Here is a 17,659-nt window from a genome sequence, read left to right as displayed (position 1 = left end):
GTTTACTTACACTTACAGTTCCATTGTGTTAATTTGTAGTCCGACCCATTCATGACATTTTTGTGTATAAAATGCAATACATTTTAAAGTAATTCATCCCTTATATCTACCCAGTAATGCAGATGTATTATTGGTGAATAAAGGACCGGGGATTACATGTGAACAGATTACCACTGAAAGGGATTATTACATTATTCAATATACATTCAGAGTGCAGTTCTCTTATACAGAGGAGAGAATCGGCGTTTATCAGACTGTAAGCACCGCTGCCAACGCGCTTAATATGATATAAACATAGCTATTTAAAATGTTGTGTATGGCAGTTATAAACCGTATGAACGACATAGCTTTTGTAAGAAGACTACTTGAAAGCTGTGTCATCCATATCGGCTATAAATGCCACTACTCACTGAACACTTACAAGGCATCATAAACACGTCCATTTTTGTCGTTGATGGTTTTATTAGTACTGCTGTCTTCAAAATCCCAATCCTCATGATTTTGAACAATAGATGTTTTAACCAATGTTGCATATATTCATTTTAAAATAATATTGAAATAGTTTCAGATTTGGTTGGTCCGCATTCACAAAACTCGAGGACAATGCAAATCAGGATATGTTCGCTAGTGGCGACACGCGTATGCACAGAGACCAGTTCTCCGAAATTCAGAATAGTAATTATTCGAGTGTCGACAATAATGGGGAAAATGTATTTATTTATTGTTATCATGAAGTGACTACATGTACATGATCGCAGCTTATATTAGTAGACGGGCTGGCCATGGTTAAAATCATGGATGTGTACTATCTGGAGCCTGATATAGTCGTACAATTAGTTCCCGCAGAACAACTTGACCGGTCCTCGGCTATTAAAAACGATCGATACCCGCTGTGGCTAGACGCTTAATAAATAAACAACAATTATAATAGTAGCGGAATTGACACACGTCGACTGCAGGAATTCTATAAAAGCGATTCCGCGGGCTTACGATCTAGCCTTGTCGGGTAATACATTATGTATGGAGATCGGTTAGAACACCAGAATCTGCTATAGATTCGGCGTCGGCATTTACCCAATTTACTGATGAACTAGCCATTGTGGTATCTGCCTCGGTATATAATTACAACATATGGGTAGGCCGTTATAATCGGCTACTCTTGCAATTCAATATTCATCACCGGGTGAGATAAACAGGAGTCAAGGTCACCTCGAGCAGAGCATGTCAAAAACGCATACGACCGGTCATGACGAACGCTGACCATGAACGAAGAAGCCATGCTCTCTGTTTATCGATGTCCAGATGATAAGATTTGTTCATGAAACACCTCCGCATGACTCGAGTTGAGGCGCACGCTGTGTGATATACTATAATATTTGTTGCTGCCATTCATACAACTTATCAAGCTAACGAACGGCACTGAACCGTGTCGCCAGCTACTACACGCTGATGACGGATGTACGTCTTCGTAACGTTGGGTTTTAACGTTGATTGACACGCATTGTTGATGTTACTTGCCTTGATAGTAAATAGGCAACGACCTAAGCGGGTCAGACTATAACGGTACTGGTAGGCCCTACAGTGGACATTGCTGGATTTGTACACACGGAGGGACACGGTAAAAGGTGTATACATGGGCACCGTATACATGTGTGTTTTACAGGTGAAGTCGGTTCGCACTGTTCAAACAATACCCCGTGTGCAGGAATAAGGGGTATTTACACCTAACACTCTCTACATATATCTGTGTGTATTTCGTTGGATTAGAGGTCTGACGTTCGCGTGTGTTGTCATCGTAATTCAGAAATAGGACATGACCATAATGTCCGAATATTTGGGACATAAATCCTTGTGACAGCCAGCCGTAGTATGTATACAATAGTAAGTATATCTTGTAGTGTACAAACACATACACACATTACGCCTCACGTGGTTGTGTTTTTACTTTGATGAATTGGCACGTACATGAATAATATTTAGCCTTTTTATCATTCCCAGTGATTTATTTTAAGGAATGTGTAAAATTCTTTCTTCACCAGCGCCTACATTATATATATTATAACCATATCTTATTTTCTAAGCATATACATACAAGCTTAATTATACCTAGTTTACCTAATGGTATGTAGTATATTGGGGTAAATATGAATCTAATTATCACATTATCAAAACATTTTAGTTAAAACGATTTTACTTTGGTTGCATGGTTTGCCAGAACAAGCATATGCCCTCGCGGAACCTGATGTAAACAATGATATATATAGTAATTATACTCCTAAATGTGTGTATCTATACATATCCACACGTGTATCGAACAAAACATCATTATATAACGTGACTGGTCTGGTCAGAGAGCATATAATTAACATTGCATGTGTGAGATGCAGGCCGGTATCATCAGTTGTCTTCCCGACATAGTGTTAGGGAGTGGGTCAGCGTATTGATCTGTTATCTCACATGTCCCCCATCTGTCCCCAGCTGACTCATGGCTATACAGGAGGGGCTGTCGTTTATCGTCAATATCCCAGGGCTTCCTGTTACTCCTCCATCCTGGTGTCTTGGTTTGGTCACCATGGTCTTGTGTAATAAATGGTTGGCATTGAGTAATGGCTACTATAGGAAATCAATAATTCTATGTCACATTGGAATTAGGAATTTGTGTATGATCTTTTTTTAATTTAATGGAACATTTGTGTAATTAACACATCAATAAACAGTTAAGCCTATGATATAGAGTGCACTAATCCCGATATCAGCTAGAAACAATACCATCCTCGTTACTTTCTATAAAGAAGAGTTATATACGCATATGTTGCTTTATATTAACAAGCCCTTAAAATTTAGAAGACTAAGCTTTGTGTAAAGATTATCATGCTTATATGCCTTGAGAGTTTATATGACAAAGTGTTCCTCTATATGACACAGGTGTGTAATGTAATGAGTGTTTATATGTCACAGGTGTGTAATGTAATGAGTGTTTATATGACACAGGTGTGTAATGTAATGAGTGTTTATATGACACAGGTGTGTAATGTAATGAGTGTTTATATGACACAGGTGTGTAATGTAATGAGTGTTTATATGACACAGGTGTGTAATGTAATGAGTGTTTATATGACAGGTGTGTAATGTAATGAGTGTTATATGACACAGGTGTGTAATTTAATGAGTGTTTATATGACACAGGTGTGTAATGTAATGAGTGTTATATGACACAGGTGTGTAATGTAATGAGTGTTTATATGACACAGGTGTGTAATGTAATGTGTGTTTATATGACAGGTGTGTAATGTAATGAATGCTTATATGACACAGGTGTGTAATGTAATGAGTGTTTATATGACAGGTGTGTAATGTAATGAGTGTTTATATGACACAGGTGTGTAATGTAATGAGTGTTTATATGACACAGGTGTATAATGTAATGAGTGTTTATATGACACAGGTGTGTAATGTAATGCATGTTTATATGGCACAGGTGTGTAATGTAATGAGTGTTTATATGACACAGGTGTGTAATGTAATGAGTGTTTATATGACAGGTGTGTAATGTAATGTGTGTTTATATGACACAGGTGTGTAATGTAATGAGTGTTTATATGACACAGGTGTGTAAAGTAATATGTATTTATATGACACAGGTGTGTAATGTAATGAGTTTATATGACACAGGTGTGTAATGTAATGAGTGTTTATATGACACAGGTGTGTAATGTAATGAGTTTATATGACAGGTGTGTAATGTAATGAGTGTTTATATGACAGGTGTGTAATGTAATGAGTGTTTATATGACACAGGTGTATAATGTAATGAGTGTTTATATGACACAGGTGTGTGATGTGATGAGTGTTTATATGACACAGGTGTGTAATGTAATGAGTGTTTATATGACACAGGTGTATAATGTAATGAGTGTTTATATGACACAGGTGTGTGATGTGATGAGTGTTTATATGACACAGGTGTGTAATGTAATGAGTGTTTATATGACACAGGTGTGTAATGTAATGAGTTTATATGACACAGGTGTATAATGTTATGAGTGTTATATGACACAGGTGTGTAATGTAATGAGTGTTTATATGACACAGGTGTGTAATGTAATGAGTGTTATATGACACAGGTGTGTAATGTAATGAGTGTTATATGACACAGGTGTGTAATGTAATGAGTGTTTATATGACACAGGTGTGTAATGTAATGAGTGTTATATGACACAGGTGTGTAATGTAATGAGTGTTTATATGACACAGGTGTGTAATGTAATTAGTGTTTATATGACACAGGTGTGTAATGTAATGAGTGTTTATATGACATGTGTGTAAAGTAATGTGTGTTTATATGACACAGGTGTGTAATGTAATGAGTGTTTATATGACACAGGTGTGTAAAGTAATATGTATTTATATGACACAGGTGTGTAATGTAATGAGTGTTTATATGACAGGTGTGTAATGTAATGAGTGTTTATATGACACAGGTGTGTAATGTAATAAGTGTTTATATGACACAGGTGTGTAATGTAATGAGTGTTTATATGACAGGTGTGTAATGTAATGAGTTTATATGACACAGGTGTATAATGTAATGAGTGTTTATATGACACAGGTGTGTAATGTAATGAGTGTTTATATGACACAGGTGTGTAATGTAATGAGTATTTATATGACAGGTGTGTAATGTAATGAGTGTTTATATGACACAGGTGTGTAATGTAATGAGTGTTTATATGACAGGTGTGTAATGTAATGTGTGTTTATATGACACAGGTGTGTAATGTAATGAGTGTTTATATGACACAGGTGTGTAATGTAATGAGTGTTTATATGACAGGTGTATAATGTAATGAGTGTTTATATGACACAGGTATGTAATGTAATGAGTGTTTATATGACACAGGTGTGTGATGTAATGAGTGTTAATATGACACAGGTGTGTAATGTAATGAGTGTTTATATGACACAGGTGTGTAATGTAATGAGTGTTTATATGACAGGTGTGTAATGTAATGAGTGTTTATATGACACAGGTGTGTAATGTAATGAGTGTTTATATGACACAGGTGTGTAATGTAATGAGTGTTTATATGACACAGGTGTGTAATGTAATGAGTGTTTATATGACAGGTGTGTAATGTAATTAGTGTTTATATGACAGGTGTGTAATGTAATAAGTGTTTATATGACAGGTGTGTAATGTAATGAGTGTTTATATGACAGGTGTGTAATGTAATGAGTGTTTATATGACACAGGTGTGTAATGTAATGAGTTTATATGACAGGTGTGTAATGTAATGAGTGTTTATATGACACAGGTGTGTAATGTAATGAGTGTTTATATGACACAGGTGTGTAATGTAATGAGTGTTTATATGACACAGGTCCAAATGTAATGAGTGTTATATGACACAGGTGTGTAATGTAATGTGTGTTTATATGACACAGGTGTGTAATGTAATAAGTGTTTATATGACACAGGTGTGTAATGTAATGAGTTTATATGACAGGTGTGTAATGTAATGAGTGTTATATGACAGGTGTGTAATGTAATGAGTTTATATGACACAGGTGTGTAATGTAATGAGTGTTTATATGACAGGTGTGTAATGTAATGAGTGTTTATATGACAGGTGTGTAATGTAATGAGTGTTTATATGACAGGTGTGTAATGTAATGAGTGTTTATATGACACAGGTGTGTAATGTAATGAGTGTTTATATGACAGGTGTGTAATGTAATGAGTTTTATATGACACAGGTGTGTAATGTAATGAGTGTTTATATGACACAGGTGTGTAATGTAATGAGTGTTTATATGACAGGTGTGTAATGTAATGAGTGTTTATATGACAGGTGTGTAATGTAATGAGTGTTTATATGACAGGTGTGTAATGTAATGAGTGTTTATATGACAGGTGTGTAATGTAATGAGTGTTTATATGACACAGGTGTGTAATGTAATGAGTGTTTATATGACACAGGTGTGTAATGTAATGAGTGTTTTATATGACACAGGTGTGTAATGTAATGAGTGTTTATATGACACAGGTGTGTAATGTAATGAGTGTTTATATGACAGGTATGTAATGTAATGAGTGTTTATATGACAGGTGTGTAATGTAATGAGTGTTTATATGACACAGGTGTGTAATGTAATGAGTGTTTATATGACACAGGTGTGTAATGTAATGAGTGTTTATATGACACAGGTGTGTAATGTAATGAGTGTTTATATGACACAGGTGTGTAATGTAATGAGTGTTTATATGACACAGGTGTGCAATGTAATGAGTGTTTATATGACACAGGTGTGCAATGTAATGAGTGTTTATATGACACAGGTGTGTAATGTAATGAGTGTTTATATGACAGTGTGTAATGTAATGAGTGTTTATATGACAGTGTGTAATGTAATGAGTGTTTATATGACAGTGTGTAATGTAATGAGTGTTTATATGACAGTGTGTAATGTAATGAGTATTATTGTAAGATAATGTTTATATATACATCATTCAAAAGGTACTGAAGAAAGATGAAAATGGATGCACTGTTATGCGGGTAGGAAATTGCTGATTTCACGAAATCTGAATAATGGAATTATTTTATAGCTATTCGTCTGCATTGTAGTTATATTTAGAAGCTATAGCTATTTATGTATTTTTTTTCTCGATCCTTTAATCACCAATCCTATGATTGAAGTTTGGGATTGGTCTGTCGCGGCCAGGACAGACGTATCATTAATGCGTTTCCTTGCCATTAAACTGTACAGTGTCTGCTGATGATGCACATTCTGTATGGTAACTATAGATACTCGATTACTGATTGGTTACAGCTATTACTAAGGAGTGTGGATGTTTCAGGGCATCTATGATCAATTTTATTCTTCCGTCCAGTTGCATGTGACAAGTTATTCAAAAGGTGTTATATATTGTCAGCCATTCTGTATATATCTGGACAATCATAGCCACAATTTAATTTGGTATATAGTTACTAGTGTACTGTCTAGATCCAATCTCTGCAGTAAAGATCAGGTCTACTCAGATATGTAGGCAAACTTATCATGACTGGTCTACCACCTCCACATATGGATGAATATGTTGATTTGATTCGCGTTTTGACACAACCCATTTCCATCTCTGCTGTATTCAATCAGACACACAGTTGTGGTGATAGATTGCAGCAGTTTGCTAAATTAAGATCCTGCTAAAATTTGAGAGATCAAGGAAACACTACATTGGGTTTTAATGGAACAGTTATGGCTGAATGTGTATTATTCATAGATGCTTATAAATGATGTTTTGGTTACTAAAAGAATCGTTTGATCTCTATCGACACCCCCACATCAACTTCATCTCTGACCTTAGGCTTTGGGTCAATTATAACTAATCATTTCAGAAATCTTGAATCCCTGATATCATGACTCAGGTCCCGGTGTTGCCTATATAACTCAGGTTAATTTGAGAATTGCTTAATTTTCTTGAAAAATTAGTTTTAAACATTTATCGGCTGGAGGTGCATCACAACCCCTATATTCCCTCTTAACAAGTTCTTAGTAATTAATTACCACCTACATCTGATAATGAGTTCATATGTGGGTACTCTACTCATTACAATTACATGGTATACTCCCCTTGTGGAACTCTTTTGTATTGTGGAACTCTTTTGTATTCAGGCAAGCCATGCAATGATCTTGTTGTTGGACTCTAGAAATCAAATTGATGACTGGAAGAATTGATAAGACTTGTACATATAGGCTTATAGCTGTATGATATTTCCAGTAGCTGTCAACATGAATTAAAGATAGAAAAAGAAATACATGTCTATGGTATAATATGCGCCTTTATCTATAAAGATAGAATGGTGTAATGACCATAATTACAGTTCTGGCTGTCCAGACAGTCCGCCAGAGCTTGATTTCCTGGAGGAGCCTCGCCTTTTCAGGGAGATTGTCTCCTGCCCCTTAGAGAGCTCTTTTGCACTCATTATTGGAATATTGTTCTTGGTGTATCGATGTACAGATGCTCTGCTATCATGCCATATTGGGAGTAAATTACTGTCCTCTTTACATATAAATAGATCTGGTGAGGACAAAGGAATAAAAATCTCTACAACATTTTTCACTTTCGCTCACATTTTTGGTTCTTGGTGCTAACCAGGAAATTATAAGTCTCTGACAATTTGTGACAGTAATGGTGAAATCAGAAATAATGTTTCAAAAATTATTTTCTGAAATAACAAGTTTCTACCAACTACTTTCCCTAATTTCTTAACAGAGGAGCTAGATCAAAAGTGGAAAAAGAATTTTTTTCCAGCCTCGTCAAAATCCTAATAATCTTAAGCTTGCTGCAGAGATGGTTGCTGTAGATCTTAGTGGAAGCTTTTTTAAGCTGATGCAGTGATAATATAAAGTATAACGAACAATGAAGTGTATGTACATCAGTTTCTGATTAAAAGTTCTCTGAAGGTGAGCTTGTCTTTTTAACTGATGAGATGGGAGATTACACCATGTAACAGTCAAGTTTCCTGTAGCTGTGATCTTGATGATATTGTTGCAGGCGGGATGACACAACCTTTTAGGATAGGTAACTCCCACTCGTGTGGTTAAACTGGAACCTTTTGGATGTGTCAGTCATCTGATAGATATCAAACACCAATGGTTAACAGTTGTTCAAAACTTAACAAAAATGTCGGCTAATATAAGAGATAAAAACAATACACTTTGCCCTACAAGCATGTAACATACCCCGGTACTGTAAATTAAATCGTACTACAATGTACATGAAATGTTAAGACAAGGATTGCAACATTTCTGATGATCAAGGTTTTAGAAACTTCGATACAGCGCTGGGATACATAGATTCCTATTTTGATAACTAGAAAAATCTGCTTACTGTAGGTAAATTTCAAAACAAATGCATTACAGCTTTCATTAGAGCGCTAGCCTTGACACTATATTACAGATCCCAAAAAATGATCTTCAATTCTTCGGTATGGATCGAGGGAATGTATTGTGAAAGTCGTATTTGGATTATCAAAATTGCTTAAAGCTAATTAGGGTTGGCTGAAAATTCCATACATAAAAGTGAATATTAAAAAGTTTGCCTGGTGCACATTTTCTGCATGTCTGGGTCAATTCTGGTACCTTTGATTGCCATTTAAGTAAAATTTAAAATATTTATGTTGACAATTTATAACACAATTAGGCAATACAGTAAATTTAATAATTAACTTCAGGAGTGATCATTGAGAGAGATCACATAGGACGTAAAGTGAAATATTAAGTCTTGCATGGAAATGACATATTTCAAGGGTGATTATGTTTTGTGTATGATGTTACATGTACTTTAAAGATGACTTGAGTGATGGGTCATATATTTTCTATAAACAACATAACAAGTCACCCATCAGGAACCAGTTGGAGGAGATACTAGTTTCGCATTGTGTCCATCTGTCCTTCCATTAACTTTCGTGCCTTCATCCACCCTTCCCTATATATACGCTATCTCCTACACTTTTTGTAATAGAAACTTCATATTTAAGGCATGGGTTCATGTAAAAGCCATTAAAAGTAGGTCACTGTGACATACATTTTGAACTTTGACCTACATCAATGAAAATGTTGTCAGGGCTGTATCTCTTCTCACATGTACAGCTAAAATTAATCTTGGCATATACTTTTAGATCCGATGGGGAACTGTTCTTCACAGAATTGTCTTGATTGTTTTAAGATCTCTCTAAACTTCTTGAAAGATTCTATCCAAAACAAAAACATGATCTCAGATCTAGACATGCTATTGTCTAACAAGAGGAAAATGTGTACTTATGTACAGTGTATATAATACTGTCGCTATATAGAGAAGCATTGAAATTACATTTATAAGCAGGCTTCTCAGAATAAATATTAAATGATGGATTTGTAGAACTCCTATAAATCAATGCAGACACCTGTTTTGGAGTTTTACATTCTATATGTAGCATATATTCACACATTAAAAACTACCAATAAACATACAGCTGTTACATGGGGACCAGGATTAAGCTTTCATGATTTGTACCTAATATAGGCAAACACAGACTCTAAGTCTGTGAACTGTAACACCAGATGGTCGTACAGAAAGATTACGTCCTGACCCTCCTCTCGGGACACTCTCAGGACACCTACTGTTGACCATTGAAAACACAGGGGTCTAGATTCCGTGTTAATGTATGACAAAAACACATCAAATATTGATACTGCTTCTGGGTCAAGGTCACTGGGGTCACACTTTACATACCCCGGAACTACTGGGACGCATTAACTATATGGATGTTTTGTAGTCTCTTGTCACCATGATTGAAATGTGTACATGGTAGATAATTGTTGTTCCGTAACAAAAGAGTTGGCTGTACGAACAATTGTACATCCAATTTGTATTTAGACTTCTCTTTTTTCAATCCAATTAGGTTGTTCAGGAGTCCAGTACAAATTGGTCACAACTATGTCATTCGGTATATAGCACACAGTAAAACCATTTGATCCGTACTACAACCAGCAGTAAATGGAATGTGTGGTTGGTGGAAGAAACCCATCCTTCCCCATAGACTGGAGACACAGATATTAATACCATTTTATTACACTCTCTAATATAAACCCACAGGAAGTCCCAATTGTGGACCTTGGACCTTTAATTAAATAAAGTCAATTGTATTTACTTGGATGTTTCTGTTTCCTTGATTAAAAATTTGTAATCTTTCTGAAAAATTCAGATTGATATATCACAAGGCCTCTCAATTAACTCCCGACCTTTAGTGATATCAGACGGTTGATACTCTTTTCTACAAAATCAGAAGGGTTAAGATATGATATGCCCCTTTAATCCAGGGGACAAAACTCCTTTTGAGAATCTCATAAGTATGTACTGTATGTATCAGCTATATATATATATTTTCAGTTGTATCAATTTTTTTTTCTTATTTAATAATTCTTTTTTTCAAAGGTTCTGACCGATTGGTTAAGGTGTCCCGACACTTTAACACTGACCTTCCACCTCTGGGTTGCTAGTTCGAAACCCATGTGGGACGGTTGCCTGGTACTGACCGTAGGCCAGTGTTTTTTCTCCGGGTACTCTGGCTTTCCTCCACCTTCAAAACCTGGCACGTCCTTAAATGACACATGACCCTGGCTGTTATAATAGGACATTAAACAAAATAAACAAATACATTTTTTTTAATTTTAATTTAAAAAATTGAATTTCAGCCTTAAGATTTTACAGCAAAATGGCAAGGTGTTTGAAATTCACAGTATATATAGTAATCATAGCAAAACGGCTTATAAATAATCAGAAATACTGAGATATGACAATATTTTTGACTTCACAGAAAGGAGCTGTATAAATCAAATGTTGAACTAATGACCTCCTGTAAGCAGTTTACAATTAATACAGCAATTCCCATTGGTATTTTTATACCCTCATCACAAATGAAAGTCACTTAAGTGGTTGGATGGATGCATATAGTGTTTGTCTTTTTGTCTGTCCATCAGTCTTATGTAGTTTGTTGTGCGCATGCACTATTAATAGAGTAATTATATAATAATGTACATGTATATCTAATATTATGTATTTTGGATGAAATTCTAGACCTTTGAAGAGTAAAACATCAATGCTATGGGGTCAAATTGGAAAATTATGATTGTATTATATTTTTCTCCTTATTTTGATATGTATTTTCTGCTTTGGCTTAATTTGGCATTTAGCTCTTTTTCCATCACAACTACAACAGGGGCATGTACATGTTTATAACAAATGTATTCTACTTTTGGGAAATAACAGTTACCATCTAGAAATATCTTTAAAAAAGATAAATGGCATAGTTTTAATGCTGGTGGTTAATTATAATGTAAAACTGCAGGTGAAATAAATTAACGAACTTATTAATAAATGCATTTCAGCACGGATAACAAAATTATATAAGTTTGAATCATTTTTGGTGATAATAGGACTGCATTTGAATCAAGAATATAATTTTATTGATGTGTCATTTTAATAGATACATCCACTTATTCAGCTTGCATTCAATCTTAATTTTGTTTCGTCTTTAACTGCATATCTGCATTTTGCATTTACCTCTACATTGACCAATCACATACTTCATCTTGACAGTAACGCCACCTTTCGCGTCATATTCGGGGCAAAAAGAAAATTATACAGCTATGCCGAAAGTACTGAAGCGCTGGTACAAGCAAATTTAGATTATAAATATGTAGATACTATTATTGTAGACATTTTGACTGATACATTACGACATACTATCAAATGTTCCATCGTATATATTATAGCACACAAGATCCACTGATGGTTTTTCACACACAATACATACATGCATGCATAATTACATCACAACAACTGGTACACAAATATATTTTGTTGTAATCAGTTGTCTATCCTTTAGATGTATCGAGGGAAAAAAAGATGGTAGATACAGCACAGGTATGGGAGAATATATTCACACATAGTGTAGACTATGTGTAGACGTAGACACTGAATAATAAGGGCCAAAGCCTCTTTATTTTGAGTCCAAGTGAAAGGGAGGCAGTCTTTGGTTAGATTGCATGTGATATAGTAGAACATTAAAACAGGCTAGTTTCTGTTGGGATCCTGGGCCCAGGAATGTGAATCAATGGATGGCAGCCAACCAGAGACGTCCAAGCAGACATCGGTTTTGATGATATCAGAACGAAAAGGGTGATGATCGTCTGACGATGGCTAGCAGTAACATTAAATTCCTCGAATATTATCTCATTGAAAGATCGTGTGTGCTGCACTCTCTCTTGCTTGCACAGATGTCGAATATCACACACACACCAGTTATCGTAATATCATGCAGGAATGTTACTATCCATTAAAGGTTTAATATTCTAAGGCATTAAGTTCAGCGGGGGACCATCAAGATGTTTGATTCCTCACTTAGAAATCCTTAACCCTCTGTTCCGTGAATACCAGGAGGTGTGTATAGTTGTAAAACGTATATATGACCTTGACTTGCATATGTTTTGACCGATTTTACCTCTAATAAATCTCACTAACCCTATACAGACTCACTATTGATCGCCATTTCACAGTTAACTTTTGTTCTGGATGACTCAATTAAACTTATCAATTCTACCTCCCATTCCTGTTATTAATTCTCTCCATTCCATTCGATATTGATTTGATGTCTTTCTTGGTAAGATTTGTTCTTGCTGTCCCTCATTAAAATCACTACCAACACATTGAAGATGGCATATATAATTACAACATTCCTTCACACAATGAAGTCAGATCTTTTCTAATTCATGGACACTGATGTTTTAAAACCTTAGGATGAATATTTAGTAACATGTAATTAGAGGAACAAAGGAATCCACCACACATGACTTTGTATCCAAGACAAAGATGAAAAGGCATTTAAATATCATATCAAAAATGTTGTCCAATGTGATTGTCCAGACTTAGGAGTTAAAAGATCTAATTTGCATATGACATGTAATGGCGTTTAGGATAATAATACTTGTATACAAAGTTGTAAATCTGCTTGTGTTGGGTCAGTTGTAGACTGGCCGACCCCATGTCTCTATATATAAGAATATCAAAATTATAAATAAAGTTAATCTTTATGATTTTGGTCTCTATGATATGTCTGATTCCTAAGTTTCAATCTAAGGGGAGATAATCTAGTATTAGAATTTAGTGGAGCAATTTTTAACAAAAAACTTAATTAGGGGCTGATGGGCAGTCTAGGCCAGTTGGGATAGTCATAATATGGCACATTCTTAAATAAACTTATCAAAATATGATTATTACTACGGTAATACTGGTAGGAAACCAAACAGAAGAGGAGCAAGCCCTCACGTCAGGATTCCAAGCAGAATGTACACAGCTGGTTGTTGACATGTTTAGCCAGTATAGCCTGTCGCCTGTCAGCACAGCCAACATGTATGATGTACATGCAGTACAGTAGTAGGTTTCTGTAGCAAGCCATGCCAGTTATTCTTTCTGGAAGTGTATGAAAAGCACTTCTTGTCAGCAGCAAAGTGCCAGAATAATGTGTTGTATCCAGTTGGTATATCAATTCTATCGTGTCCAGGTTTTGATATTTCGGTGTGGTAGCACTATAAAAAATACCCAAGAGTGGCCCCATACTGTCTTTATAATCATGATAGTTGTAGACTCTGAGAATCTATAACTCTTATAAGGGAAGCACTTGTCATAGGAGATCAGTGCACATTTAAAACTCTAGTTTTTCTTGTGAAATTACCCTGTATTAGACAGTCAAAACATGATATTTCATGAACATCCCAAAGGCGGTCTCTTTACAGGTTTAAATGAGTATCTAATGTCATTGTTTTTATGATCTTACAATGCTTGGCTACAGATTTATTAGATTAGGTAGCTCTACTGTTGCAGTGACTACCACAGGGGCTTGTAGCAAATTATTGGCCCCTGTGGTAGCTATGGACATAAAGTCCCTGTAAAAATACAGGGCTCACTACCAAACACCATAGTGATGCAATTCAATACTACAGATATTAGTGTTTTTCTATGTTAACTCGAAAATAATTAATATGGCATGACATAAAAGCAATTTTACTCAGAATAATATGTTACTGTAATGTCACAACTTTTTTCTGAGCGAGTGCATTTCAATTTTTCTGGTACATTTATGTTGCTGAAATGAAATGTAATAACGATCAGTAAATGCAGTCAACTTCATATCATAATTCATCTAGTATGAAAAATATCTAATTCATATTTTGATAATTGTAATCCACTGTACCATAACATTCCAGGGGTTTCTGTATGTACAAAAACATGGTACCGTATTTATCCAACAATATACCCTTGCCTGTTGATAAGCCTGCCCATGTCTATTTCAGTTAAGTGCTTTTTCATTGTCCTGAAGTATTAGCATCTGAGTACAGTCCATTCCCTGATTTAGTAAAAGTTTTCATGCTTTAGGTTTCCTCATGTGTCTTTCAGTCTGGCCACTCATTAATTAATTTTCGAACTTTTCTCAGCTATGCTTCAAGGTATAATGGTGGAGGTCAAGGTCACTTTTACTATTCTTAGTGGGGGCCGGTAGGGGACATGTATTGCTTTAACAATATTCAGTATGCTTGTTTTTATTATTTAGGAGAAATTTTAATAAACAATTTTGTCAATTTTAAACAAAAAAATTCACTCAATAAATAACATTCAAAGAATTTAACAGTGCCAAAAAATACACTTGTCATCAGTCATTCAAAAGATTACATTAAAAAAGAAAACAAAAATGCTTATCTTTTGTTTATCAAGAAACAGTTTGGGATGCATAGGGTATGGATAATTCTCAAAAATATTAAGAAAATAATAATCTAGGTTTGAAAATTCATATTCCAGCACACACAATTGTTTAAATTATTAGGGAAGTATAATGAAATTTTTTTCTTCTGGTGAAGTTATAAAGGTTCATAATGTCCCCATCTAGTAGGAAAAATAGTGGGTAGTCTTATTCTGGAGCGGATTGGCTTTAAATTTTGATGCCTGGCAAAATATATGGTACCTGAATGTGCATGTATAGTGTGGTTAACCTAATAAGCGCACTGCATTTCCAAAAACACAAAAGTCACTTTAATTGTGCTTCATAAAACCATGTACACAAGGGAAAAGTTTCCATATGAAATCTGAGTTGAAATTGTTTTTTTTTCATTTTTCTATTGTGTCGCCTATGACGGATGTCAGAATGGCAGCACATTACATAAGCGTTGCTTTTCCGTCATGCAGCGTCAACAATGTTAAGGTTTTGCATTTAACCTTGTTTCTGACAAAAATAGACCAACCAAACCTCAGTCATATATGTATCATAGGTAGTAGAGTCTACTGCACTAAAAACTTTTCATGGATTTATTCATTTTTGGGATAAAAACCTCAAATTTCTGGACATGGAACAAAATTAATGTTTAGGTTATGTGTTTTAAGTCTATTTCTGACAAACTATAAGGTCAAGACCAACCAAACCTTAGTCATTCGTAGTTAGTAGAACCTACTGCACTAATACATTTTATGGATGTCTGCAGTTTTCAACAAGTTTGGTGTTTTTGGTGTAAAAACCTCAAATTTCCACGGTCTGAGATTTGACCTTCAGTTTCATTTGTGTCTTTAAATATATCCATTATGTACTATGTCAAATGCTAATTATATTCACACTTCCTTAATTATGCGTAATTATATGTGTCACATGTCCACTGAAATTTTTGGTCTTAGATTAAAACAAATCAATGTTATGATTTTGCGTTTAGGCCTGTTTCCTTATGTACTTAGGTCATGCAATGTACGTGTACTATGGCCAGATGCTTTGTCACTCTTTTCTAATTGATAATTACAACATCTCACAAATTTCTGCATTTTAGGTAGAAAACCTCATATTTACAGATTCAAACTTAAGACTGATAAGAATCTGATTATTTAGCACTTTAAGATATGACCTTCTTTTTCATTATATATATTTACTATGTTTAAATATATCCTGGAGTACACAGGTAAAATGCTTACGATATTGACAAGAGGGACAGGGGACATATATAATTATATAAATCTTTTTTTGAAGCAAAAACAATCTAGATCAGTCTTTTGGTTAAACTGCAAGCGATAGAATTAGCAGATCATGGCCAGTTAGCTGGTAGGGGATTTATTATATGTTTCAATTAACACACCACCTTCTTTTTCTGAAATCTAAAAGGGACAGGTGCGCTCATTAGGTCAAATTTATTATGTGTTTCAATTAACACACCACCTTCTTTTTCTGAAATCTAAAAGGGACGGGTGCGCTCATTAGGTCAAATTTATTATGTGTTTCAATTAACACACCACGTTCTTTTACTGAAATCTGAAAGGGACGGGTGCGCTCATTAGGTCAAATTTATTATATGTTTCAATTAACACACCACCTTCTTTTTCTGAAATCTAAAAGGGCAAAGTGCGCTCATTAGGTTGAATATGGTTCTCCTGAATCCTTCCACTTAAATACATACAATATAAAGGCCATGAATCCACGAATCCACCCATATAATACAACTGCTAGTCCTTCAATTCTGATTCTGAGATCCGACAGCTGTCTTACTCAGACCTGTGGTAATTAAGGAGGTATATACACTACACAGTGTACATGTATACCTATATGCCAAGTCCGATTCATTACTAAATAATCAATTTTACCCAGCAGAACAATTAAACTTCTGTGTCACCTACGTGAAAGAAAGAATTATACCACTATATAAACCTATGAGTGGAAATTAAAAAAAACTGCAGTATGTAATTAAATGTATTTGTATTATAATATTGTGTTATAGTTTAGATTGTCAGCATGTATTATTGATAAATTCTAATTGATTCTGTACAAGAGGCATAGCAAATGAGAATCAATACTGAGATGTGAGTTGGGTTGTGTTTGCTTAATGAGATGTGGTGATGGGGGTTGGGGAGACACAGAGATAGCGATGGAGAGAAGGATAGAGGAAGGGGAGGGGAAGGAGTGGAACGGATCGTAAGGGTGGGAAATGATTGGTATAATTTGTTTGCATGCTTTATCACCCCCCCCCCCCCAACAGCCATGATCATTTTGAATCAGGGTCGTCTTGTAGTAGCTGGTGACTACTTTACTGAACA

At 35.0% G+C, this 17,659-nt stretch overlaps 1 protein-coding gene across 1 annotated transcript in view; it reads left to right on the top strand.

Moving 5' to 3' along the window:
- The first annotated feature begins 1,167 nt into the window (after nucleotides 1-1,167).
- LOC117326534 overlaps nucleotides 1,168-17,659 on the top strand; it is a 98,181-nt gene continuing 81,689 nt past the window's right edge. The window contains exon 1 of the mRNA XM_033883290.1: nucleotides 1,168-1,881. Coding sequence (XP_033739181.1) covers nucleotides 1,870-1,881 — 12 coding nt within the window. The 5' untranslated portion in view covers nucleotides 1,168-1,869. The remainder of the gene's footprint in view (nucleotides 1,882-17,659) is intronic.

Source organism: Pecten maximus, chromosome 4 (genome assembly GCF_902652985.1).
Source record: "Pecten maximus chromosome 4, xPecMax1.1, whole genome shotgun sequence".
In the NCBI taxonomy this organism is placed as follows: Eukaryota; Metazoa; Mollusca; class Bivalvia; order Pectinida; family Pectinidae; genus Pecten; species Pecten maximus.
Note: the sequence above shows the minus strand (reverse complement) of the source record. Positions and strands in the feature narration are given on the sequence as shown.